At 32.8% G+C, this 27932-nt stretch overlaps 2 protein-coding genes and 2 pseudogenes across 2 annotated transcripts; 2 read left to right on the top strand and 2 right to left on the bottom strand.

Moving 5' to 3' along the window:
- Positions 1–286: 286 nt before the first annotated feature.
- LOC120118521 (protein MOS2-like) lies at positions 287–1994 on the top strand. Its single transcript, XM_039138550.1, has one exon. The coding sequence runs from the start codon at positions 418–420 to the stop codon at positions 1807–1809; it is 1392 nt and encodes a 463-aa protein (XP_038994481.1). The 5' UTR covers positions 287–417; the 3' UTR covers positions 1810–1994.
- A 4316-nt stretch (positions 1995–6310) lies between these two features.
- On the bottom strand, positions 6311–7144 carry LOC120118307. Its single transcript, XM_039138379.1, has one exon. It carries the CDS (start codon positions 7142–7144, stop codon positions 6311–6313), a length of 834 nt encoding a protein of 277 aa, XP_038994310.1.
- Positions 7145–11345: 4201 nt separating this feature from the next.
- On the bottom strand, positions 11346–13187 carry LOC120118306 (annotated as a pseudogene).
- Positions 13188–22609: 9422 nt separating this feature from the next.
- On the top strand, positions 22610–24561 carry LOC120118264 (annotated as a pseudogene).
- Positions 24562–27932: the final 3371 nt, after the last annotated feature.

Here is a 27932-nt window from a genome sequence, read left to right as displayed (position 1 = left end):
AGGATGTTCGACACAATAAAAGATGCATTATCCCAGAGGATAGGATTTTGGAAATGATAGTGTAACAAGATGAATTCACTTCAGTGATTGAAAGGATAATAGACGAGACTTGATCGTAACTTACGGTGGTCTGTAACAGGTCAATTAATGTCGAATTTAAGAATTTAAAATTATAAAAAAAAATTGTATGAAATATCTCGGACTAAAAGAAAGAAAGGAAGTTGCATTGGGAAATTTGCTTCGGAGCCTCGTGTTTGTAATTGTTTCGGTCCCCTACTTAACGTATTTCCCTTTTTCTCCCTCTCATAGGTCAAATCGGACCATCCCCAACTTTATTCTTCAATTTTGACCTAATCGAATCGTCTGATCCAACACAAATCTTTGCTCTCTTCTTCAGTGAATTTTCGATTCGACGCCATGAAACTCTCCTTCTCTCTCCCTTCCAAATCAAAAACCTCCCAGAAAGCGGCCATCCCCAACCCTTCCGCCGCCCAAGAAGACCAAAACCACAAAGAATTCGTCACAGAATTCGATCCTTCCAAAACCCTAGCCGATTCCAAACCCTCCTTCGTAATCCCTCCCAAACAGAACGAATGGCGTCCCTACAAGAAAATGAAGAATCTCGATCTCCCTCTCCAATCCGATGCTTCTCGTGATCTCAAATTCGAGCTTGATTCCTCATCTATTAATCTCGACTCGGAGTCGGGAATCTCATACGGTCTCAATCTCCGAAACAACTCTACCAAGGGCGAGGATGATATCATGGAGGTAGCCCCTGCGTCTGCTGCTCCGGTCGAGACGGTTCTTCTCCAGAGTTTTAAAGAAGATATAGAGAGGCTGCCCGATGATCGAGGGTTTGAGGAGTTCGAGGATATGCCTGTAGAGGGTTTCGGTAAGGCTTTGCTTGCTGGTTACGGGTGGGTTGAAGGGAGAGGAATTGGGAAAAACGCAAAAGAAGATGTCAAAGTTAAGCAATACGAGCGGAGGACCGACAAAGAGGGGTTAGGGTTTAGTTCTAAGGAATTTAAATCTAAAGACAGGATTCACGGTTCGAAGAATGTCAAAGAGAATCTTGACAAAGAAGAAAGAGTGAAGGAGGATGGAGATGGCTTTTTTGTGGGTAAAGATGTTAGAGTTATTGAAGGAAGAGAGATGGGTTCTAAAGGTACAATAATGGAGAAGTTGGGTGGCAATTGGATTGTTTTAAAGTTGAAGAACAGAGCTGATGAAGTTAAATTTCGTATATCTGAGATAGCTGATTTGGGTTCCAGGGAAGAAGAGAATTGTTTGAGGAAATTGAAGGATTTGAAGATCAAGGAAGAAAAATTGTCAAAACATAAGGGCAGCGAAAGGAAGTCTAGCAAACGAGGCATAGAGAGTGAAAAAAGGAGTGAAACAGTAGTTAATGTTGAGAGAACTAGGAGTAATGGTGATCGAGGGGTTTCTTGGCTCCGAAGTCACATTAGGGTTCGGATTATTAGTAAAAGTTTGGCAGGGGGAAGGCTGTATTTGAAGAAAGGGCAGGTGGTGGATGTTGTTGGGCCATACATGTGTGATATATCAATGGATGAGAGTAAGGAGTTGATTCAAGGGGTTGAGCAGGAACTGCTTGAGACTGCATTGCCTAGGCGTGGTGGTCCAGTTCTTGTATTATACGGTAGGCATAAAGGTGTATATGGAGATTTGATAGAGAGGGGTTTAGATAGAGAAATGGGTGTTGTAAGAGATGCTGACAGTCGGGAGTTGCTAAATGTGAAACTTGAACAGATTGCTGAGTATATGGGTGATCCGAGCTATCTTGGGTACTGATTTTGGCCTTTATATTCTCGCCACAAATTAATCCATTCCAAGCCAAATGATACGATCGATAGGTATTTTCTGCTTAAGTGTGCCCTTTTCTGATAAATCTATGTTTAGCATTGATTGGTATGAAAAACACCAAACTATCTACTTTTTGGGTCCAAATATAATCATTCTTCTTGTATTTTTATTCATGCTTGAGGTTTAATATTCTCCATTATTGTTCATTGGCAGTTTAAAAGATTTCAATTCATAGATTAGAATTATTGTCGAACTGAAAATAAGGTTTTATTTCTTCCTATCAAGTATCAACTTATAGCTTCTACCTGCCCCCTGTCGACCCACCCTGACTACCGCTATGACACTAATGGTTTCAGAAATTGGTTCTGAAAAATTTAGAAGAGTTTGATATAAGTTGTTTGGAATGATAATATGTAAAACTATATTCCAATTTGTGTGTTGGTCTTCAGTAAAATTTGATATGAATTAAGAAAGAATCAATCTCTACATATTGAGTGATAGATTCTTATTTGCTCTGCTTTTTTATTCTAAAGGAATTGAACCTGGATTAAATAATATCACTGGGATGAGGCAAAAGCTTGATAATATCGTTTTTTTATGTTTAGGAAACTGGTAGCTGGTTTCTCTTGGCTTGTTCTGTTTGCCATCTCAGCGCCCGGGAGAAGGGGGGGGGGGGGGCGCAGGGGGTGGTTGTAAACTTGACTGATGTTAGGTAGGCATCTTTTAGTGACAGATAGGTTTAAATAATTTAAGATGTGAGGAAATGAAAATTCATATATGGTTTGATCCTACACAAGACTACCATAACTATATAATTTTGTAGGTTTATACTGAGATTATGTAAGTATGATCTAACTTGTTTGTAATTTTAGAAGCAAAATTGATATTTCTAAATTAGATGGATTGACAATAGTATCTAATACATATAAAAATATCTAATCTTAATTAATATAAACTTTAATAATAAATATTAACCTAATGTAATTTAACAATAGTGTATAAGTAAATTTATTAGATATAAAGAGTGTTAGATCGGTAAATTTTAGGGAAATGGTGTTTCACAGATAATATTATAATAATTAGGTATTTTTGGGTAAAAACGCCTTGTTATCAATAATCAATTCATCAATCTCAAACGATAATTCAAATTAACCAGTTACTTCAAATACCACAACAAGAATTAGCTTTATAAAAATAAAGATCAGGCTTAATTGATACCAGTTTCTTAACTACAGAAATGAGTAAAAAATGATTCCAATTTCTAATTGACAGTAATTATTCATCTTCAAGAAAAGTATTAGCCAAAATTACAAGCACTAAGACAGTTTCATGAGGACATCAAGCAAACCAACAAACCCTTTGAAATATCAATTTTACTTCTAAAATTATAAACAAGTTAGATCACACTAACATAATCTCAGGAAGGGTCCACAGAGTTGCATAGTTATGGTAGTCTTGTGTAAGATCAACCCATAGATAAATTTTTATTTCTCTTACATCTTAAATTATATAAGCCTCACATCTTACATGTTCATGGCACCAAGCAATATTTTTTTCATATTTTTATATTAGATTCAACTTAAATTATAGATCTAATTAATCATATTCAGTAAATAATACATTTTTATGTCAATGAAATATTTTTAATTTGTGTTACATAATTTTTTTGAACTTGTAATTAAAAATTAAGTACTTAAATATATTAACATATAAAAAATACTTTATCTTAATTAATAAACCTTAATAATAAATATTAATCCAATGTAATTTAATAATAGTATATAAGTAGATTCATTAGATATAGAGATAAAAAAATTAAGGAATACATTTTTTACTTTTATCCCACATTGTCAAGAAACATAACCTAAACACTCCAATATATGTCAATGGCAAGAGATGCTAATTTGTTTCAGATAAGAAGAAATCTACTAAGAACTAGCTAGTAACTACCTTGCTTTCTAGGAATCAAGAAAATAACTTCATTCCATAGGACTTTGAAAATCTCAATGCTTAGTCATCTAAATCAAAACTTAGCCTCAATAGAACAATTACTTGTCCTTGACAAGTATAAATCAACAACATGAAAAGTTGTATATGATAAAACAACAATTGCTAGTAACCCATTTCAGAAGTGGGTGTTTTTATGGTTCTCGATCTCAGGACTCCTACTGAGTACCTGGGCCAGAGGGCAGAGGTTCATGCAAGTTTTAGTTTTCTAGCTCTATGGTTAATATTACTATCACAGATACTTTAAGGTAATTTTCTTTTCCATCTCAATTACTGAACCCAAACAATGCCAGTAGCAGCAGCTATTTCAACAAAGTTTGACAAACAAAATAATTCATAAAATGGAAACCATCTTCTTGATTGTCACCAACTCAACGTAGTCTTCTCCCTAGTCCAAGTTTACAAGAAATAAAGTTAACCACTAGCAAACTTTACAATAGATTGAAGATGAAGTGATTCTTATCCAGAAACAATGATATCATATGACAGCATATGAGCAGTAGAAAAGAAATGTAGATGTCAATTCTGGGTGGGAAACAGGGATATAATTGTTCCTATATAAAGACAAATATTATATTATATTCAAAATCTGTAGACAACTTGCACTTTTCCCTTTTTCAAATTATATTAAATTGCATGGTATATTGTTACTGTTACAATAATTGAACAATAATAATAACAACTAGCCTGCTACCTTTTCATCTCCATGAAATGAAAATAATAAAATAATTTGCAGGTAATGAAAAGGTTGTGATGGAGTGAAGCTGATGGATGGTTTGTGGTCCCCCAAGATTTTACACCCAAAATTGAATCTTTTTGCATGGAAGAAATTGCATGTTGTAAATAAAATAAATTAATTAATGCCTCTACCATTTGTACGGAGACAGAGGACCTTATTGCAGCCATCAAGTAAATAACGAGTTTAATGGTTTTTGAACACCAGTTGACGGCAGTGACAGGCAGAAACAACAAAAGGCGAAACGATAATGTGGGTCATGCTGATGGTTAACGATTATAAACAATGAAAAAACCCTCCCTTTGTGTTACAGACTGACTTCATCGCAAACAAGTTAATTCTAAGATATCAGGAAGTCTAATTTAAATACATATCTGATATGAATATAGTAATACAAAATAGGAATACCCTACAACCCACAAGGACGTTGAACCCCAGTCTAAACCCATTGTTCCCTAGTAAACCACCATAGCCTCAACCCTCTTTTTTTTTTATCCCAATGAGTCCTTTTTGTGAATACTGGGAACCAAATAAAACCATGTTCTTGAAAGGTTTTACAAAGTCTTGAATTATTGAACTGCGCATGCAGACAGCTAGTTTTCACTTTTTCAACTTTCTTGGTACTGGATTCTAACCGTAGGCAAATAAGTTTTTCATGGTTTTTCTTAGAATACATATATCACTTGAAAAAAAGGACAATACAAAAAGCTGGCGGTGGGATCTTATAGAATTGCAGCAACTATTTTTACCATTTTGTTCCAAGGGATTCTAAACAATGAAAACACAATTATGATGGAGATCAATTAAAAAGTAGATCAAAAGCTTTTGACGTTCCTCACAAAATTTCAAGCTTTATTGGTTGTAGATTCATGATATTTTAATTGAATTGTTAATGCGCTTTCACTTTCCCTTTTTAATTTCAATAAATACGGATTGTTATATTAAAAAAATTGGCTTTTGAATTACCATAGTTGACTAAGGTAACACAAAGTTCCCCAAAAAGAAGTACTAAGACCAGTGTGTAGCATCAACCAAGTAACGTCGCTGGTAAATGAATTGTTGTTATTTCAAGCGATTTCGGTGGTAAAAGAATTGTTGTTATTCCAAGCGACTTCGGTGGTAAATGAATAGTTGTTATTCATTGAAGTATCGGGTTCGAGCACCATGAATATCACAAATGTGAGAGTTCAATATCAAATGATTGAAAGTTATCTTTGAACAGAAACTACCTTGTACTTACTCTAAAGAGTGATTAAAATAACATACAATAAATTGGAGATTTAAATCTTAACCTACATAATTATTTTAATATGCAAAAAAATCTTTTATGTAGGATCAGGGTTTTAAATAGCGTTCCGCGATCGTGATAACACCCGCTGAATAGTGGTAGCGAAGCCTTCCGATATATCAGCTATGGCCATAATAGCGCTCGCTATGGCCACAATAGCGCTCGCTATGGCCGCAATCGCAGTAAATGAGACATGACCAAAAATATGACCGCAACTACGATTTGAATACCTGTGTAGGATTGCTTTTGGTTCATACGTAAAAATTTAAGCTCAGATATTCATATAGATTAATAATAATCTCATTAAGTTTAACCGGGAAATATTATCACTGTACATCCCAAATAGTTATTAATATTATACGATCCCAAACCCTAATAATTAGAAAATTGTTATACCTTTTTTTTAATTGACTTGGTCTGATTAATCTCCTAAGTCTTCACTCGAATAAGCAAGTCTCCTAGTGTGATGGGGCAGTATTTTCTTGCAGCAGTGTTTTCTTTCTCTCAGCGATGAAACTATCTATAATCAGCTGAAACTCTTCGCTGCTCATTTCGTCCATTGATTTCTTCCGCGGCTCTATACTTGAAGTCACCAGCTTTCCGCCGCCGATAATCGTCTTGGATCTCCGAAGCTCCACGGGCCTCTGGTTTCGAGATTCCGAAACCATTGATTGACTTCTTCGGTATTCCTTTTCCTTCAATTCAGCTGAAGACACGGCCGCCGGCTTTGTCTTTGTCAGTATTGTACGGGCCATCGTCGTCGTATGTTGTTTAACTGGTGAGGGGGGAATTTTTGTATCTCTAATTGTATCAGTATCAACTGTCGTTTCTAGCTGCTTTGCGGGAGAAAGAGGAGCCGCATTTACTTCAAAAATGATTTGCTTGTCCATCACGGTCTCTTCCGTTTCCGGAGCCACCGTGGAGGCGGTGTGTGTGGGTATACTCCGGCGTGAACTGCAGACGTATTCATCGTAGATGTCCATGTCCGTGCTGGTAGCTTGTTTCTGGGTCTGTTTTTGGCCAGATATTATATAAATAACCATGATGATGAAGTTTGCAAGGACGAAAGTAAAGAGAGGTTCGTTAAAAGTAGAGACAACACGACGGAGAAAATCTCCGGCGACCGCAAAGGTGGCAGAGATCAAAGTAGGGAACCAAGACCATGACAACAAAAACAAAGCCAACAAAAATCCGGTTAAGTGGAGCCTGATCTTCAACTTCTTCTCCATGTTGTATCTCCATAAAGCATCTTCTTTCTCAGCCTTGACATTATCAAATTCAAAGGAAGCCATGTTTGATTAAGAGAAGACTGAAGAGGAAGGTCAGAGATTACTTTCAGAGTTTATTGAATACAGAAAAGAAAAAGAAGTAAGAAAAAGAGAGCTTCTTCTGGGTTTCTAAACTGAATGATTTGCATTGAGTCGCAGGGCGCAATGTACATTATATATAGGTGAAATATGCAGTGCCTTTTGCATTAAAAAATATATACGGAAATAATAATTGAGATAATATGTAGTTGACAATGACAGTGTCAACTAGTGAAGCGAGACTTAAGTCGAATGTGAAGCAGACGTCGGTAGAAGAGAGGTCAGTTAGGTGGTCCGCAAGACTGTCGACACCGGTGGGGCGAATCGGACAGGAGCTGATGGGTTCCTTCGGTGTCACGCTCACGCCAATAATTTTCCTTTATCGGCCGTATCGCGAGACGCTCCAGCGGCCCAGCCTATGATTTATCAAGGGTTTCATTCCTTTTCTTTACAAGAATAAATATTTACTATTTTATCTGTCAATATAAACTTTTTAATCGCATGAAAAGATCAAATCAAAAACAGTTTGCTATTTTATATTTTTATATTATAATTTTTTAATTTTAACTTGTAAGAATATATATATATAATTAAATACTAAAGTGAAAAAAAAAGAATTAATATGAACAAAATATTATAAACTTACAATATTAAGAGGAATGATCAACTTGTGTGTTATTGAATACAACTTCAAAGACCAACACGATAAAAAATTAACTCTATAATTGTATAGTGTAATTTAAAAAAGTTTGTAATCGACAGTCTTTGTTTTCTTTATGTCTAAGACATAACAACGCTGTCCATTATAATTATATATAACCCTAAAAGATAATGCCACGAAAGTGGGATACAAATTACTCTATAGTAATAAGATGAACTTTTTATTATTTTTTCATGGTCTGTTGTTTGATATTTCTGATTTGAGTTTTTTTCTTTTTATGGATTCGATTAGATATTTTTAGCTTGTACTAAAACAATACATTATTCCTGGCAGAATTCAATATTATTTCTTGCGGGAGTTATTTAGAAAATTGTATATATTAATTAAAACATTTTAATACCTTTCTTACCGTAAATTATATATTAAAATATCAAATTAATTAGTTTATTTTTATAAATATTTAAAATTTATTTATTCACGTAAAAAAAATTATATCGTTAATAATATAGAATTCTATCTAACTTTTTTTAATTTCAGAGATGAAAAATTCGTGAACTCACATAACAATAGATATTTGAAACAAAATCATAAATATAAATTTAAATAAAATTTTATTTTTAAAAATATCTTTAACTGAAATAAAATTAAAAAGTTGAATATTTGATATGTTATTGAGGTGAAGAAGAAGAATCAAATAGAGAAAACATGAACTTTTCTATTAAAATCGTAAATGACAACAAATGGATTCATTTAAAAATAAAATAATAATATTAAAATTTAATGTTAACTCTTTTTAATAAATGATAAGTGATTTTTAAATTTTAAAAAAATATATAGAGAGAGAGAGACAATTAAATCTAATATACTATACATATTATTTGTGGGCCAAATTTAATAATTTAGTATATATATATATATATATTATTTTTTAAATATTTGGGGCCATGACCCCACTAACTCTCTTTAGTTCCGCCATTGGTACCAGTCTATTTATGTTGTAACTACAACATTGCTACTTGAGTTATTTTAAAATATTAATTAGTATTAGATGTCCTATTTATGTGAATTTTCTTCATATGATTTTAAATATATATATATATATGTATCAAACAAGTAAATATTAAGAACGAATATTTTAAAACATGGGAAGAAAATTGTTGTTTTTTCTCAACAAGTTGATGGATGAAAATCTTATCCAATGAGTCAATTTCAATGCTTGCATATTTGCAACAAAGGGCCATCCAAGTTATATGGTCCCAACTTTCACTCGGCCATAAGTTTAAAATAGAATTAATGAACTGCTAAAACCTTGTTGAGAGTTTGAATTTTCTCAAGTTAAACTAAACTAGTTAGCAGTCATTGTTGAATTATTGACTTGAGTTAGAGAACTAATTTGAAATTTAAGTTGGTTTAAATATTTTTTTCAGCTCCTCTAATTGTATCCCAAAATTAAATGGGTTATTATTTTTAACTATGGATCAAATAAATTTATATTCATGGTCAATGATATTTCTTTAATTGTAATTCTAGTTAATTATATTAATTGTTGTCAAACTTATTGACGTGATAGTATCAAATTTGCTATGGTTACTTTAATATTGAAAAAAAAAACTATCTTAATTTATAATATATGCCATTTAATTTTTATAGTAACTCTTTATTAGGATAAATTATGTATTTAGCTATCCAACTATTTGTGTAGTTATGTTTTGATTATTTAATTATTTTTTTTAAAATAATATATAATTTTATGTTTTTATTTTATTCTGGCAACTTTTGTTTAAAAATTGACATAATTATTAATGTGACATTTTAAAAAAATCAATGATGCTATGACATTATCTTATGGTGATACGTTAATATTATGGTTAATTTTTTTTAACAGCCGATGACAAAAACGTAACGTTAGTTATGATTTTAAAAAAATAATTGAATGGTCAAAATATAACTGCATGAATAATTGAGTGACTAAATAGGTAAGATATTTTATTTGTTATTAGTAGCGGAAAGATGTCCAATTCTTGGATAAAAAGGGGACGAGGCTAAGGTAAGGGCCTGAAAGGATTTGTTAAAGTAGGAAACGAGAGTGGGGGAAGGAAGCAAAATCATTGGGCTTACTCCATTAAAGAACATGCCTTTATTTTCGGATTTTGTTGACTCATTAGCGCATTCGGCTTTTTTATTTAGCTAGTAGGGTATTCAGGTATTTTAGATAATACGACAAATGTTACAGTAGATAAAAAAATATTTCTTATTAAAATTTATTACATCGAGATAAAAAATTTGAATAAAAATATTTTTTATTAGAACTCGTCATTTCAATGTGATGAGTTCCGTGCACGATAAAATATATCGTAGATTAAAAAAAAGTTTGTACCCTATTTTGTAACTATTTTTTGGGGCTGACCCATTGGCCAAAAAAACCTTTATTTTCATTTCGGTGGATCTGACACCTTGTGTTTAATGCAGAACAAGCCCATCCCTTTTCAAGGTCAAGCAGTGATGACTGACGAACACAGCTTGGAGTTGCGGTCTGTTCCAAGCCTAATTTGCAAAGCACATTCATGCTGATGTTTTTTCAGATATGAAATGATATTACTTTCCCTTTGTATTTTTCTTCCAAAGGAGAATAAGCTGATCGGTGGAGATCATCCATCCTCATCACTTTAAATACCAATCTCCATTGCTACACTTCCACGTACTTCCATACCCGAGCTGAAATGGCCAACTTATTTGTTCGTCTTCCAAGCAATACCTCGCTTATGTCGTTGAGTCGTCGGTGTGAGTCATTGGTGAATGAAAACTATTGTTAAAAGTTGAATATGAAAGGTTATGTGGTGAGAAAAAGAGAGGATAGTGTATTTATATTATGACAATTCTTTTAAAATTTAACTAAAAACCAAAAGTTTAAATTATGTTTTTAAGTGACCAAAGTTTTTTTCAAATAAGTGAAAGTTAAATTTAAGGAATTAATGTGATTTAGAAAATATTAGGTAAATTTAACAAGGTCGTTATGTCTTGTCTTTTATAAAAAGAATGAGATAAAGTCATCTGTAAAACTAGATGACATTATTAAAAAAAATGAAAGTTGTCGTTAATAGATTATTTAACATTTGTTTTTTTTTGAACCACTAATTTTTTTATTATAGAAAATAGCTAGTTTTACTAAAAAAAATATTCATAATTATAATAAAGATTTACGAGCATAATCGTAAACGTAAACGTAAACTAAATTATAATTATAACATTTTCCTATAACCAATAACATAGAAACTAACCACCTAGATCACACAATGATCATAAAAGGAAAAGGTTAAAAAATCTAACCAATGCTCGAATAAAATAAAGATACAAATAAATCTGACTGCATCGGCAAACGAACTACAAAAGGGGATGAAATTATTGAAAGATCACCGACAAATCGCAAATCAGAGTCAAGGAACGTGAGAAAACTATCCACGAGAGCAAAACGCATATCCAAATCAATTCGAGGGTCCAAAGCAGCGAAGATCAACAGGATAACAATTAAGCACCATCTTGATCAGTTGTGACAATGCCAAATCTAACAATGTGAAAAAAGATAAACGAAAAAAAGCAAAAAAAATCGTAAGCTACCAAAAGGAAGAGAAAAATGTGTCATAAAGACAGAAAACATGCACAAAGACATAATTATTCTTATTAAAAAAAATTAAAAAAATAAAGAAAAAATATAACTGACGGACGACAACCAACATCAAAATCAGTGCCGCCGCCAGTTAAACAAAATTAAAAAAAAAAGTTGAATTGATCAATAAAATTGACACAAATTGTAAAGAAGAAAAAAAAGGATAGAGAGGAAGAGGAAGAAAATGACTATGGTTTTTTTAACCGACCTTTGTTTTTTTAATAGAAGTGATTTGCAATCATAATCGTAAATGATTATAAATTAAACATATGATATGAATATTTTTAAAAAATTATTGATATAAAAATTAATAATTAATTAAACATATAATTAGGATATATTGATACAAAAATTAGTAATTAAGATCACATAAGGATCATACAAGGAAAGATTAAAAAATCTAATCAAAACTCGAACAACGAAAGATACAAATAGATTTAATTGTATTAGCTAACAAACCGTAAAAGGATCAAGTTATTGAAAGATCACCGATAAAACCATAATTCAGAGTCGAGCGACGTGAACAAAATTCAATAAACGCAGATCGAATATCCAAATCTAATACGAGTACATTAAATACTATATATATCATTTAATATTACGTTAAAAATAACCCTTTATTTGAAGCAGTTCGAAAAGAGACCGATGACTGACGAGTACAAATTGGATTGAGTTAATTACCACATTCATACATGGATTATATCCGATTTTTAGTTTCATACATAAAGTTTAAAAAATTCTTGATTAGCTACATAATGTTTTCTTCAGTTAACGGATTCACCCACTTCCGTCACGGAAAGTGACGTGGAACCGTATAACCATAACATGTGACACATTAAAAAATATGTTTTTTATTTTATTTTTTAAGTAAATTACACTATTCACCACTCACCTATCTTCTAACTCTTATTTTAATTATTAAAATTTATTTTTTTAATTTAATTATTAAACTATAGAATTGCTCTTATTTTAATAACTCAAATTTATTTTATTAATTTTTTATGACATGACATCTATTAATAACTCAAATTTATTTTATTGATATTTTAATAACTCAATTAATATTTTAATTGATCCAAAGAAACTGGAGCTTTTGTCTCCATTAGAAGAGCCATTCACTTCTGGATCATCTAAATGCAAGTGTCTACTGTTGCCATTGCTGTTTTTCTTCTTACCTTGTTCAACCGAGTGCTTCCTCAATAATTCAAGGAGAGAATCGACTGTTTCACTCTCTTTTCCCTTCTGTGAGGCTTCAGTTTTCTTATCTTCGTTAACTGCAACTTTTCTTGAAGTTTAGTTTGGACCTTCCTAAAAAGCTCCACAATCTCCTTCTCTCTTGGACCTGGGGCTGCAGCAGCTTGAAATTTCGTGGAACCAGAAAGAGAGAGTAATGGCCCGTTTTTTGAAGATATCATTTCAGATTCATCTATATTTTCAAGATTCTCTCTCTCCTCATTCTGCATGTTCTTCCCTCGAAACCCATGTCTTTGCCTCGAGAAGTTAGGGTTTCTCCTATGACCACTAGAACCTGCTCTGCATACAACAGATATTCCTCTCGAACTACATTTCAAGGATCTAATCTTCACCTGTGTGCAAATTCTGTGGTGACTATGTGAAGAGCAAGGAGAAAGAGTCGCTGCTCTTCCGGAAATGCTCGAGTAGGAGCGATATCTGCAGTCTGTTGGTCCATAACCTACAATAGATCAGAATCAAATGACACAGAGTTAAGAAAATAACCATTTTCGATACAATATTATCTGTGGGCCTAATTCTTTACCCATAAAGCACTTGTCAAAAATCCGAATAACTAAAAACAACAAATAAATAACACACCAGCAATCTAGCCAATAAACTACCTTGGGAAAATCCCACATTACAATCAGTTGCAATCACCTTAAACCGGAACAAATTAAAATGAATTTTCAAACCAACCAAAGCATGCCTACTTAAAATAATCTTCTCCGAGACTTCCTTAGGGTGCAATAAACCTTTTGCTCAGGAATATAACAAATTTCTACTTAGATAATATAAAAGCAAAAGTTCAACATTCGCTAAACTAATCTTCCAGATACATAGCAGCCTAAGAATGAAAACAACACTCAACCCCAAAGTCTACTTATGTTACCCGAGCTACACCCGAGCGACGAAAACAAACCCAACAAGACAGGACTATCTCTTCCTCTAGCTCATCACAAATGAAAAATACTTATTTTAGATGCACAAAAACTGCGTAACTCAGTGAACTTCCTTTTTTTTTTAAAAAAATGCAACAAAAAAATAGAAAACAATTAAGCTACCTTCCAGACCACAAGAATGCATATATAAACAAATTCAACATATCAACATGAATTAACAATAGATCATGCAAGCAAGTTGGCGCAACTTTGTTACTTTTGGCCAATTCTTGTTCACAAATTGGCGAAGTTTCTTCGTACTTCTTGAGCTTTTACTTTCTGGATTTTCCCCCTTTTACTTTCTGGATTTTCCCCCTTTTATGAAATGACAACACCTACACATATTTAACACGTAATTTTAACACTGAATTATCATAATTTTTATATCAATTCAAATTATCTTAAATTTATTTTATTATCAAATTCGACTTAAAACTTCTAGTCACGTTTAAATTCTAACGCTCTCTAAACTTAACTTTTCGTTTTAAACTTTTCCTTGAGTTTATAGAATATATATGCTTTCAACGACTTCATAAAAATATATGATAGTTAACCTTTTATTATATAATATTAGCTATATGTTTTCTTCACCTATTCTCTAGTAAACTGATACTTTGTATCGATTTCTTTACTTCGGTTAAGAAAGATTAAATTCCTTATAAAAGATTTTGTAGACTTGTTAACATAAAATGTCGTTGGCACTTCTTGTGCAAGATTTAACTCGTCCATCTTTTTTAATTATTTTGTTTGGTAATTACATATCATAATTAGGTATGAGCAAAACTTGATTTGATTCGAAAAATTATTTTTTTCAATTTCGAGTTATTCGAGTCAATCTGAATTATCAATTCGGTTTTTGAGTTCACGTCGAGTTGAAATTTGAAAATTTCAAGTTACTCGAAAAACCAAAAATTTCAATTTAGTCTCTTCAATTTCTCCTCCTTTTTAAGTTTATTTTTAATCAAATTTGAACCACATGCTCCTAAACCATCGTAGAGTACATATGTACTTTCAATTTCTCTTTTCGATAATAAGTTTTCTATTTTTTAATTTAGTCCCTTAATTTTTCATAATTTCATTATTATTTTTAATTGATCCTTTATTTTAAATATATTTTTACTGTATACCACTATAGAATACCTATGCAACTTCAATTCCTATTTTTTAAAACTAAAAATGTACTATCTTTTGTATTTAGACCCCTAACATTACATTTTACTCGCAAGCAATTGACCTTGCTTATCATCCCCGTAGGCCCCAAACATTCCACCATTAACCCCGAAGCCAAAGCTAAGTCCACGAAAAGTATTCGCAACGCTTCCGCCGGCCATAGTCTTCATAGGAGATGGCTCATCAGCTGAAGCAAGGATGTGCCTTTCAGCTCGCTTAATATATGCTCAAGCTCCTTGATTTCCACCTACATAATAGAGCAAATCCATTGTCATCAAACAAGAAAATTATCAAACCGGAGAACAAGTAATAAAAACTGAAGAATCTGACCATAAATTAGTCTTGTCTATAAGACTAAAACCGCCATAAAATTACTTTTACTGACAGCCTCCACATGCATCAACCAATCAAAAAGATATAATAAAAGAATCTAGCCTATTACTCTCAAACAAGAGAAAACAGATACACACTACATTTTTAAACCTTTTCATGGTCCAGAACATAGCAGAAAGAGGGAAAAATAAGCTGAATACAATTTGGGGAGTCCTGATGACCAAAACCTATAAATTATACCCAAGATGAAAACTTAAAGCAAAGTAGCATAAACCCATAAAACAGCAAGTAAGAAGGGATTAGAAGAAAAAAATCTAACAGAAAAGATGCAAGAACTTACTAAAGAGTGAAGTTAAAAAGAAAAAATGGGAAATACCGGAATAGAGCCACCACGTTCGCCGAGAGTTTGATGGAGCAAGGACCAATCGACACGAGCCACATGGTCAATGAGGGCAGCTGGTTGTAGTCCCAGTATGAGGGGAGCCTTGGCCTCCCCGATCTTAACCAAGGTTTCCGCTCCCATAGTTTTACCCGGTGATGGCTTTTGATGACTCCCTCAAAAGGGTCCTCTGAAGTAGTCTCAGGCTCAGCTCTATTGGATATGGCACTGAATATGCGTACAAGTATTATATATAGGCAAAGCACGCCAACAAGCGCACTACCACTGCAGCAGTTGGTGAAGGCGTGCCGCTCTGCTACTGGCCCCTACTACACCTCGGCGCCCCTGTTGGCTATTTCGGCTCTTTTATATTTATTTTTAGTAAATTATACCGTTGCTATTGAACTTTATTCTTTTTCTTATTTTAATCATCATACTTTCAAATTTTATAATTTACTCATTGAAGTTTACGAATCATTTTGTTTATTCTGCCGTTAACTTTTTAACAATGTTATAACATGACACAAGCAACAAAACAACATCGTTTTGAAAAACTCAAATATATACCAAAACGACGTCGTTTCATATCCTCTTCTCCCCCCATTTTCTCTATATTTTGCAAATAAGGTGACTAGTTACTGTCGCCGATCACCACATCATTTTTCATTCCGACCACTTTCTATCGTTGTCAATGGTTGTTCGGTCTCAAAATTCATGGTTCAGTTCATCTTAACTCCTGAGTCTGAATTTGGTGGTTGTTTCATTGAAAAATGTCCCAAAATCCGTGAATCTTGACTGAAACGTTTCGACTTCCTAACTTTTAATCTCTAATTCGTGGATTTCAAAGCAAATTCCGATAAAATAAAGGTCGGATTCGAACTCAATTGTCGAGGCAAAGTGACCCATGAAATTTGAAACCGAACGTCCATAATCTATGACCGTCGATGGTGGCGGGTGGTGGTATCCGGCCACCTTATGTTTTTATTTAATAGTTAAGTGAGCAAAATAGGAGAGAGAGAAAGGTGCAATTTACCTTTATATTTTTAATTATTTTATATTAAATAATAATAATAAAACCCACGCCATCAGAACGTTAGAGAGATAACGACAGAGTGAACAAAATGATTCAATCTATAAAGGTTAATGAGTAAATTAAAAAAATTGAAAATACGATGAGTAAAATAAGAAGAAGAGTAAAGTTAAGTGAAGAACGGTGTAATTTACCCTTACTTTTATTATATAAAAATTGGGGCATTTGGCTGCGAAGAATGGTGTGGATTCTCAAATTTGGGGTTTGTCGGTAAATGCTAATGATTGATGAATCCATTGTTGGGAAGTATGAGTTTGACTTGACTTGTTTTGTAAGACGCCGGTCCTATAACTTTGATTCACGTTGGGAATCTTTTCCTTCCGCTTACAAAGAGGATGTAGGTGTAGTTTTGTTCGCTTATTTAAACGAATATTGTGCTTATTTTTTTAAAGAGAAATGGCGATGAGTAGAAATTCTTTAACAAAGTGGAGTAGTTTTATAGTGTAGGTGGCATTCATTGTATGGTATGTTGATGATTTTATTGATTTTTTAAAATTATATTTTTATTTTAAGATTAAATTAAAAATAAGATAAAAATATAAAGATGAAAACTAAATTTTATAAAAAATCTATTTTTTAGTAGGTTATGGTGATTAAAAGATAATATTTGTTCATAATCTTTTTAGTTATTGACAACACGTTGATTCTGCCACGCAGTTACTCAAATCTAAGATATCTAGAGAAAACAACACTCTCTTTTGTTATCAAAGTTGTTTTTCTCCAAAATTAATTCATTTAAAGTTGTTTTTTTTTATTTTAATTTTAGTTACTTCACTTTTATCTCTTTACAATTTAGGTTGAACATGATAATATTTTAGGTTAAAATTACCTTAAATTAGGTTGTAGAACAACATAACTATCCGCCCTAAAGATGAAGAGGGCATTTGATAGTCTTGTAGAATTTTAACTCAAATGTAATTATGATTTTCGGTTCGTACATATTTTTTAACTCAAATGTTCATTCATAATTTATTCAAAGCATATTTTCCCTAATATAGGCATATCTTAAGTTGTTAACATTGGTGAGATATTTCAAGATATGTTGAAAAGCTAACTAATAGCATATTATATTATAATAAATCATCTGGTCGCAAAAGTATTTAAATCCCATTCAAAAAAATCGTTGCAAATTTATTATTGTTTCAAACTTTAAAAAAAATTAATTTCTTATCTAGAATGGTTAATTTTATCACTTTTATTCTCTTATTTTGATATCATACCGATAACGATTTTAATAATTTATAAAAATTGAATGAAATCAAAATTCTCATTTATAATTATATAGAATCAAAATTCATATATGCATTGCACATTTGACCAAAATTCATATATAGTTTTAATATTTATCTCATAAAAAATATATAAAATTGACCCTTTTCAATCAAATATTACCAAAGTTTTCAAAGGTCTCCTCCAGTCAATAGGTTCTCCGGTTGGTGAGTGGACCCTAATGTTTTGGAAACAACATCAATCAAGGCTTAATAATTGGTTCCTGATGAAAAATAGAATAAAAACACAGCTTAAATACAGTATAGTAAATTAAATTAAACTCACCTATGAAATGATTCAAAACACAGCTTAATTAAATTAAATTTTGAAAAATGCTGTAAAATTTCTTTAATAATTTTTTTGGGTACATTCGAGTTCGATACATCGTAGTTGAAGAATATAAAGAGGAAAACACCATATTACTTGCTATATTTGAAGCATGCATGGGAAGAATCATTATCACATATATTACTAGTAGTTACCTTTAACTAAAAATAACCGTCTAAATTTATTTTGTTTTAAAAATAATAATAAATAGGGTGAAGTATAGTAATGGTCACTAAACTTTTCTAAAGCTTTCATTTAGGTCTCTCAACTTTTAAAACTTACAATACAGTCCCCCAACATTTAATCCGTTTGCAATATGATCCCCCAACATTTAGTCTGTTTGCAATATGGTCCCCGACCATTTGACGCCGTTACACTGCCGTTAGTACGTTTGCAATATGGTCACTGAACTTTTCAGGCACTTGCATTTAGGTCCCCCAACTTTTAAAACTTACAACACAATCTTAAATTTCATTCTAAACCCTAAATTGCTTTTCAATCTTGAATTTCCTTTTTCGCTTCTCTCTTCTCATTTCCAGCGTAACTTTTCAGTCGGAGATGCATGAGAAATTCTAATCTAACTTTGAATTATGTGGAGGTGTTGACTTGAATAAGGGTCCATTAAGTGAAGACCCGACGAAGGGACTATCGGGACCATCAACGATTCAAGGTGTAATGTTAGATACATGTCATCTCAGGTGAAGCATAGATGTTCGATGAAATGCTTGTGAGAAAAAAGGGGTTAGAAATGCAGAGTTGACAAATACTACTAAGATGAAATAAGTATCATTGTTGAAAGTCACCAACAAAGTTGTAATTATTTTGTATAAATGGCATATAATAATTTTTTCATTTAATCCTTGTGCTTAAAGATTTTCCAACAGATGATCAAATATAATGAAATCCCAAACAGCGCATTCACCTCTCAGTCTCTTTCGCAACTCGAAAGGCATCATGACAAGGTCAAGTAGCTGCTCCAAATATACTACGCTGTCATGATGCCTTTCGAGTTACGTGCATGCAGAATTGTCTTCTAAAGCTATAATTCAATACAATTCAACTGTAAAAATTCCAAAACATATAAAAAATCAATTCATTCACGATATATCAGTCCCATAACGAGCTTACAGGACGCTGAAAACCACAGGTCGGATCAATACAATTCACAGTAAACTAGTACCATCAGTTTATCGGATTGAGCCTGGCGATTTCACTATGTCGATACTCACAACCAATTCCCTGATTTAAAGAAAAACCAAACAAGAATATCAAAAAAATTTAGCCTAGGACCCTATTTCACTTCTATTCTGATGTACTGAATATCTTTCATAAGGAGTACTAAAAGCTTTGATTAAGAAGAAAGAAATAAAATTAGATGGTTTTGGTTCAAAACTAACACTGAATATCCAGAGCATTGGCATCCAGTTCCAGAAACATAAAAATTTCAACAAAAAACACACTATGCGAGCTGAAAATGGGAAAGTGCGAAAGAGGAAAAGCTTACTTCCGAATAGCCCAAAAGAGAAAATAAATACCTTATTGCAAGTGAGGGGAGAGGCTAAGAAATAAACGCAATCGGTGTTGCGTTCAAGCAATTCTTCATCCATTTTTTCTTTGTAAATAAAAAGCTGAAAGACAGAGCACTGCTTGAGTTTACAATTTTACATGGCGGAAAATTGAAGAACAAAAACCAAACGAGAGGTGAATGCGATGTTTGGGATTTCATTATATTTGATCATCTGTTGGAAAATCTTTAAGTACAAGATTAAACGAAGAAATTATTATATGTCATTTATACAAAATAATTCCAGCTTTGTTGGTGACTTTCAACAATGATACTTAGTTCATCTTAGTAGTATTTGTCAACTCTGCATTTCTAACCCCATTTTTTTCTCACAAGCATTTCATTGAACATCTATGCTTCACCTGAGATGACATGTATCTAATATTACACCTTGAATCGTTGATGGTCCCGATAGTCCCTTGGTCGGGCCTTCTCTCAATGGACCCTTATTCAAGTCAATACCTCCACATAATTCAAAGTTAGATTAGAATTTCCCATGCATCATCGACTGAAAAGTTATGTTGGAAATGAGAAGAGAGAAGCAAAAAAGGAAATTTGAGATCGTTAGAATGAAATTTAGGATTGTATTGCAAGTTTTAAAAGTTGGGGGACCTAAATGCAAGCGCCTGAAAAGTTCAGTGACCATATTGCAAACGTACTAACGACAATGTAACGGCGTCAAACGGTCAGGGACCATATTGCAAACAGACTAAATGTTGGGGGACCATTTTGTAAACGGACTAAATGTTGGGGACTGTATTACATGTTTTAAAAGTTGGGATATTTAAATGAATGCTTTAGAAAAATTCAGTGACCATTACTATACTTTACCCTAATAAATAACGATTATAATTAGAAATAAATTAAATTATTATGGGTATAATTGTCATTTTCTTTCTCGATGGAAATGATGAAAAGGCATGAGGATTTAATTGTTTAGGAAGTAAAAATAATTAGTTAAAGTACTTTTTTGTTTTGTTTTAGATATCGAAATTAATTACTTAAACTATTATATTTAACTATTTTAAGTCTTTAATTTTTTCAGTTAAAAAATTATTTTTCAATACGTTATATAAAGTTAGGTGTTTGTTTTGATAAAAAATATTTTAGGGTATTAAAGTGAAAAATATGATTTAAGGGATTATTTTAACCAAAAAATTGTTTTGTCACTTAAAAAAAGTTTAGTTTAAGTGTTTAAGCCTAATGTTTAAAATGAGAGATAGAGTTGTGCTAGTTTTCTTTGCGACACTTGTCCTCATTCTCCGTATTTGTCGACCGGCAATGACATCACTTTTATTGTTATGGTACAGAGTTGATTTTTTTTAATGTTTTATTTATGTTTTATTTATTTTTTTATTTCTAATAATTCTATTTTTATAAGACATTTTTCTCTACTTTTATTATATATTTTAATTTTTTTTGACACATTTTTCACTTTTAATAGTTATTTGATCGTTCTCTTAGTTTAATTTTCTAGAGACTGTATTCGATTTCTCTCAACTGATCAAAATGACACTCATTTGTTGTTCTTTTATTTGTCATGTTTTGGACCCTCAAATTAGATTTAGATACACATTTTGAATTAAGAGATATTTTTCTTATGAAGATTGATTTTAGTTTGTGATGGTCAATACGTCTTCCAATTGTTTGATTCCTTGTTATAATTTTTAATATTTTTTTTACATTATAATTGTATAATCATGAGTGACTAACTTCTTATATCAATAATTATAAACATCCTCTAATTATATATTTAGTTTACATTATTATTATTATTATTATAAACTTTGATTGTAATTTTTTTTTTTATATAGTTTTTATAATAAAACTAGCTAAAAAAACTATAAGCCGATGAAACGAGGGTAATTATGTTAGATCAACGCCCGCAAACTCATTGAACCATACATTATCTTATATGCATGTGTACTTACGTATTAAATCTCGTCCAGAATTGATCCTTTTTTGTTTGATAAATCGAAATGTATCAATGACAGTTGTAATATTTGACATCATCGGTAATTAAATGAAAGCATTCATTTCAAAAAATAAAACACCATCGACTTTAATTTATAACTATATATAAGATGTTCCTTAAAACCTTTCTTTTACTATTTTTAAAGCAAATTTAGTAAATTGCATTGAAGCTAGGCTATCATTTTCTAACGACAATTTGTAAGCCCTTGAATGGAAAAGTTGGAGCAGGATTTGGAATTATAGAGTCTGTGAACCAAAACACCTGCCACTTAAATTGGTGAATAAGATTGAAAATAAAATTACGTTCTTCAAGAATTACAAATTATTTAAATTAGAATCAAACTGTAACTGAAACGGAAAGAAGAAGAAAAAAGGCCTGGTAGTCGCCGTTGCAGACCAGCTTGAGGCGGTGGCCGCGACGGTGTGAGAGGCGGAGATGGCGAGAAAGGGAGGAAGAAAATGAACGATTGGACCGCCAATCTTTTAAAGTTATTTTTTATAACAAAAAACGGATGCAAATCTCGAGATTTCTCTTTCCATTGGATTCTCTCTTTCTCGCTATCTTTGTTCTTCCCATTGATTGGAGATCGTGTACGTTCTCCGCTTCGCCTCTCCCTATCGTGTTCTCCGATGAACCCACCTTCTTTTCTGGAAATCACTGATATTTTCCAAAATTCCTCTTCGCATTTTGAATTTTTTTGAAGATTTTCGCTCAAAGGTTTCTATTACTAGTTTGGATAACAGCGAAAGAATCCAAATCTTTCAGGTAAACTTTGAAATCAAAGAATCACAAAAATTAAAAAAAAAAAAAACTACTTTCGTCGCTTATCGTTTTCTTTTCTCCTATCATGATTTATCGTTACTATTCCAGCTCTGTTAAGCCAAAATCAAGAGAAAAAATGCCGATAAAAGCCTTTATTCGGGAGATTGGAAACATATCAAAGAATAGTTCAGGGAGGAAAGGTAACAGTATGCGTGGACGATCCGATATTGTGCCAGAAGCTTCTTCTTCTCCATTATTGTTAGGTGGTTCATTAACTGAACTCGAGCAAGGACATTGGGCAAATTTGCCCCCGGAATTACTGCTTGATATTTTACAAAGAGTGGAAACAAATGAAACATGTTGGCCGGGAAGGAGAGATGTGGTTGCTTGTGCTGCCGTTTGTAAGTCTTGGAGGGAAATTACTAAAGAAATTGTTAAAACACCTGAGCAATGTGGCTTCTTCACTTTCCCCATATCTCTAAAGCAGGTGAAATTTTAGTCTTCCTTTTTTTTTTTTTTACCTTTTTATTGAAAAATTTCGATTTGATAGTTTATTGGTGTTTCTTTTTTGGGGGAGTATAGCCTGGACCAAGGGATGCTCCGATTCAATGCTTTATTAGGAGGGAAAGGAAAACTTCAACATATCGATTGTATATGGGTTTCAGTCCTGGTAATTTTTTCATTTTTCTATCATTCTTTTCTTGGTGAAAATGAGTGTTTTGGTCCCTACAACTATGATATGAATGATGAAAATGAGGAAAGATGGAAAATTTGTGAAGATTCAACGTAAGAGATTGGTTATGAATCTTAATCATATGGTTAACAAATTTTTCATCTTTCATTCCAAGCAAAGCCCGTATGTTTCAGCTTAGGACAACTTTGATTTGGTGTGTAATGTATTATTGAAATTTTAATTTAATTTTATATATCTTTAGAACCGTAAAATCAATCTTTAACTTGTACAGTTACTTAAAATTAAAATTATCACATTGTTTTGCACATTAAATCAGGATTTATATAAACATTTTAGACCTATCTCTTCATTCATATAACTGACGTCTGTTAGTTTTTTTTTTTCCTTTCGAATTTACAGCTTTGTCTGGTGACTTGAGTAAACAGCTATTGGTAGCAAAGAAAGTTAGAAGGGCTACCCACACTGATTTTATGATTTATTTGAAGGGGGGTGATTTCTCAAAATCAAGCCACGATTATATTGGAAAACTCCGGTTAGCTTATGGGTAAAGTTATTTTTAGTTCTTGAATACTTTTTTAAGGATTGGTTGGTTAAAAATGAAAGCTTTAACTGGTCTAATTTCCTGGGGACAAATTTCAACATTTTCGAGAGCCAACCTCAGCATTATTTTTCTGCACAATCCGGTTATCGATCACATTGGAAAACCTACTTGAAGTCTGTGCCTCCGAGGGTCCCTACGACTAAAGTTAACACTGCCAGTATATCTTACGAGCTCAATGTTCTTCGCACCAAAGGTCCGAGGAGATTGAAGTGTGTGATGCACTCGATCCCTGTCTCTGCTGTCAAAGAAAGAGGAACTGCTCCGATTCCAATTGCATTTGGAAATTGCCCTGAAGGTCATCCTTCTCTACCGATAGATTCAAAAGGAAAAAGCCCATGCATTGGATTCAATTCGAGTGACTGTTGTGAGCCTGCAAAATCAGGGCAAAGTACAGCCTTTGTTTTGAAAAAATAAAACACCTAGATGGCATGAACAGTTGCAGTGTTGGTGCCTAAATTTTAAAGGACGAGTTACCGTGGCTTCTGTAAAAAATTTCCAGTTGGTGGCCACTGTGGAGCCGAGCCAAGACATTTCAGCAGCAGAACGAGACAAAGTGATTCTGCAATTTGGGAAGATCGAGAAGGACATTTTCACCATGGATTATCGGTACCCACTCTCAGCTTTCCAAACATTTGCAATCTGCTTGAGCAGCTTCGGAACAAAACCAATTTGCGAATGACAAATTCTCTCGTTCTTTCTACTTAAGTGCATTATAGTACCTTCCCTCTATATGTGTGCATGCTCAAGCTAGTATCCGCAACAATTTGGTTGTGCATAATTCTCTCTGGGAACATGTATTCTATGTTATACATCTGTTTATATTCAAAATGCAAGTTCCAAGGTCGCCCCGAGTATGTTGCTTCATCAAATTCCACGAATTTTGTACCATATGTCGAGCAATATGCGAGCGCACTACGTGTTATGTTGCATGGGTAGATTTTATAACCCCGGTGAATATCAATGGTAATCTGTATTCTTTGATTGGTTTTAAGCCCAAGTGAAAATATTCTAATGCTCCTCTGTTTTCTTTCTTCCTCTTCTTTCATTGTCTCTGGTTTTGTTCCAGGATTGCAACTGCATGAAACTTAAATATTTGTTCTCTGCTGTGGCTTTCCATCGCATTATCAGCTTGTATCAGCTTACATTTATCATCAAATGTAGGCTACTAGCACTATTTTTCACATTACTAATATGAAACAAGAAGAATAAGTTCAATTTCAATATAAATAATCCTCCTTTAAATAGAGTGTGCAACACAAGTGCACATATATTTGGATGCACACATGGCTCGTGGTTCTAAATTTTTGGATGCATCCAACACAGGTATTGAACAAATACTTCAAGTACAATTTTAATGCCCATAGCTATTGCTTTCTTAAATCGTGAACAGGTTTGTGAAGATAATCTATAGGTGGAATGAAGAAGAAGTTGCAGCTACATTGTGGAAGAAATGGAGAGTCGAAGTTGTGATTCTCCCTCCAAATGGCTCCTTTTAAGTGTGTAGGATTAGCTTGTTAATATTGCAACAAAGTTGGAACTCTGATTCATCATCATCGAAACAAGCAAGGAGAAAGAAGCATGACAGTGCTAAAGAAAGAGGAACCAAATTAAGGAAAAATACTGGTTTGAATTCTGATCAGAGAGAGAGTGATTTTAGAAAATAAGCTGTCATCCAATATTTTGATTTCGCCAAGGGGAGGGAATCGGTGTATTTTAAGCTTACGAAAAGTGGGGGAAGCCCCAAAAAATGTTCTGTTTTTCCTCTTCAAATAAAGTAAAAAGAGAATTAGTAAAAGGAGCATGGTAAAATCTTAAATTGGAGATGCGGGTATCCATCGTCCCACCTCTAGTAGGACCGTAAACGAACCGAACAAACATGAACGAGGGTATGTTTATATTTGTTCGTTCGTTCAATTTTAACAGAACAAACGAATAAACACGAACAACTAGACGACGAAATTTCTTGTTCTTGTTCGTTCATTAAGAAATTTAGCTTATTCGTGTTCGTTCATGTTTGTTCGTTTAAATGATTAACGAACACAAATGAACAAACGTAAACAAACACAAATGAACGTAAACGAACAAAAATAAAATTAATTGAGTTTATATTTGAGAAGAGTTTTTTTTTTCTTTTTAGATAATTTTCTTTTCATTATTATTAAGGTAAAAAATAACAGTAACTTGTCACATAAAATAATATACAGGAGATAACGTCAGGTACCTTACTGAAAACGAACTAAAAATTTGGTGATTGTATTGTAAGTTTTAAAAGTTGGGTGACCAAAATACAAGATTCTTAAAAGTTCGGTAACCATTTATGTAATGTATCCTACAAATTATTTAAAAGTTCGGTAACCATTTATGCAGTTTACCCTAATAAATGTGTGTGTGTTTCCTTTTTATTATATGTAATCTCATCACATGTCATCTTTGTAATGCATTTTGTAGTTCATGTAAAAGTTTACCCTAAAATTATTTCTTTTTTCTTTCTTTTGTCAATTTCTAGATAGCATTTAGACAAATGTGCAATGTACTTAAGGAAATCGAAGCTTAGTAATGTGATATGCATACGTGTTTTATACTTGTTTGAATTGTGCATTTATGAAGTTATTTCATTACTACTGTCTGTTTGGTACCGCTGAGCTCAACTGGTTCAGTGCGCAGATAAGTTTCCATGCACCGGTAGCAGGTAGAAGACAAAGTAAGTTTGAGTCTTAAGCAGCCATGTTAGAGGATTTGAGGGTACAACACTTGTTGAACTGCTTTTGATCTTTTCTAGCTGTGTCTTGTTAATGGTTCTACTAGTTCCTAGTTCCTAGTTCCTTAATAGCTTTTGTAATGCCTTGGCAAAATTAAATATTATCTTGCTAAATGTAAATATGTTTCCAATATGATTAGATTTCATGTTGTTAGATTGTAGTAGTTAATGTGAATTGTTCAAGTAGGTTAAATTGATCATGTAGTTATATGTAGATCGTCTTATTCATGTTATGAGTTACATTCAAAGCACACGCATATATATTTATTATCATTAAAAATAACCATGATGATTAGGAAATGAAAACGGAATAAGAGCCGCATTTCTATAGTTGCTGCTTATCTGCAATTCGTTTTATTAAAGCTTATTTCTACAGGCCGCTTCTTTTAAAAGCTGAGATTACTCATCCTGCAGGAGAACCACAAGAGATTGTTAAACAATATAGGAAACTGATCAGAATTTAATTCAATTACTTCTTTTAATCATAAGATAGCATTAAATAAATCCAGGTTTCGAAATTTCTTTATTTTTAGTTCCTTTTCCTTAAGAGCTAGCCATGCATTTAGAACGAAGTATATGAAAAGCAGTAATTAGGCGAACATATATAACCTTTGTTCATCACATATCCTTTGGTGGCTCCGCTTTCTGATAAGGGGGCAAAGGCACATGGCCGGACTCAATCTGCTTGATGTCTTGGACAAGATTCTCGTAATGCAACTTCACTTCCTCCACGGTCTTCCCTCCCACAGCCCTCGCCAGCTTGTGCCACCGGTCGGGTGTGTCCTTGTCATACATTGCCAAGGCGTTCTCAAACAACTTGTTTTGATTTGCCGTCCAGCTCGAACCCGACGCCATTACACAGAAAAACAACAATCGAAATTAAGGGTCTGACAAAACCAAACCCCCAAAAACAGAGAAAGAAATATGTATAAGATTGTATGATCAAAGTTCTGTGGATGAATGCCTGTCTTCATATAGTAGGAGGAGAGAGAAAAAGAAGATGAGAGAAGGGAAGAGTTTGGAGTTGACATGAATTTTCTCGTAAGAAATGATCAAATACGTGCATTTCCACAGAGATCATACTATATAAAACCTCATGCTAAATGTGCTCAACGCGATTATCTTTGTGGAAAACGAACATTTCATTGGAAGGATCAAAATGCTTTTTAATGTGTTAAACGTGCAACTATGGCCAGTTCTTTTGTATAATCTACTTGAGCATGATGTTATGTAAACACGCGTCGCTTTACACTAGAATTTTGGAAAACCAGCTTTGAATTTGTTCAAACATACAAGTAAAAGGGTATCTACTATCTAGATTAAAAAATATATATTCCAAGAGGAGTCATCGA

The sequence above is a fragment of the Hibiscus syriacus genome, unplaced genomic scaffold, assembly GCF_006381635.1.
Source record: "Hibiscus syriacus cultivar Baekdansim isolate YM2019G1 unplaced genomic scaffold, ASM638163v2 tig00110328_pilon, whole genome shotgun sequence".
NCBI lineage: Eukaryota > Viridiplantae > Streptophyta > Magnoliopsida > Malvales > Malvaceae > Hibiscus > Hibiscus syriacus.
Note: the sequence above shows the minus strand (reverse complement) of the source record. Positions and strands in the feature narration are given on the sequence as shown.

Bases quoted from the DNA above. Each gene is read 5' to 3' on its own strand.
- LOC120118521 (XM_039138550.1), top strand. From the start codon at position 418: ATGAAACTCTCCTTCTCTCTCCCTTCCAAATCAAAAACCTCCCAGAAA.
- LOC120118307 (XM_039138379.1), bottom strand. From the start codon at position 7,144: ATGGCTTCCTTTGAATTTGATAATGTCAAGGCTGAGAAAGAAGATGCT.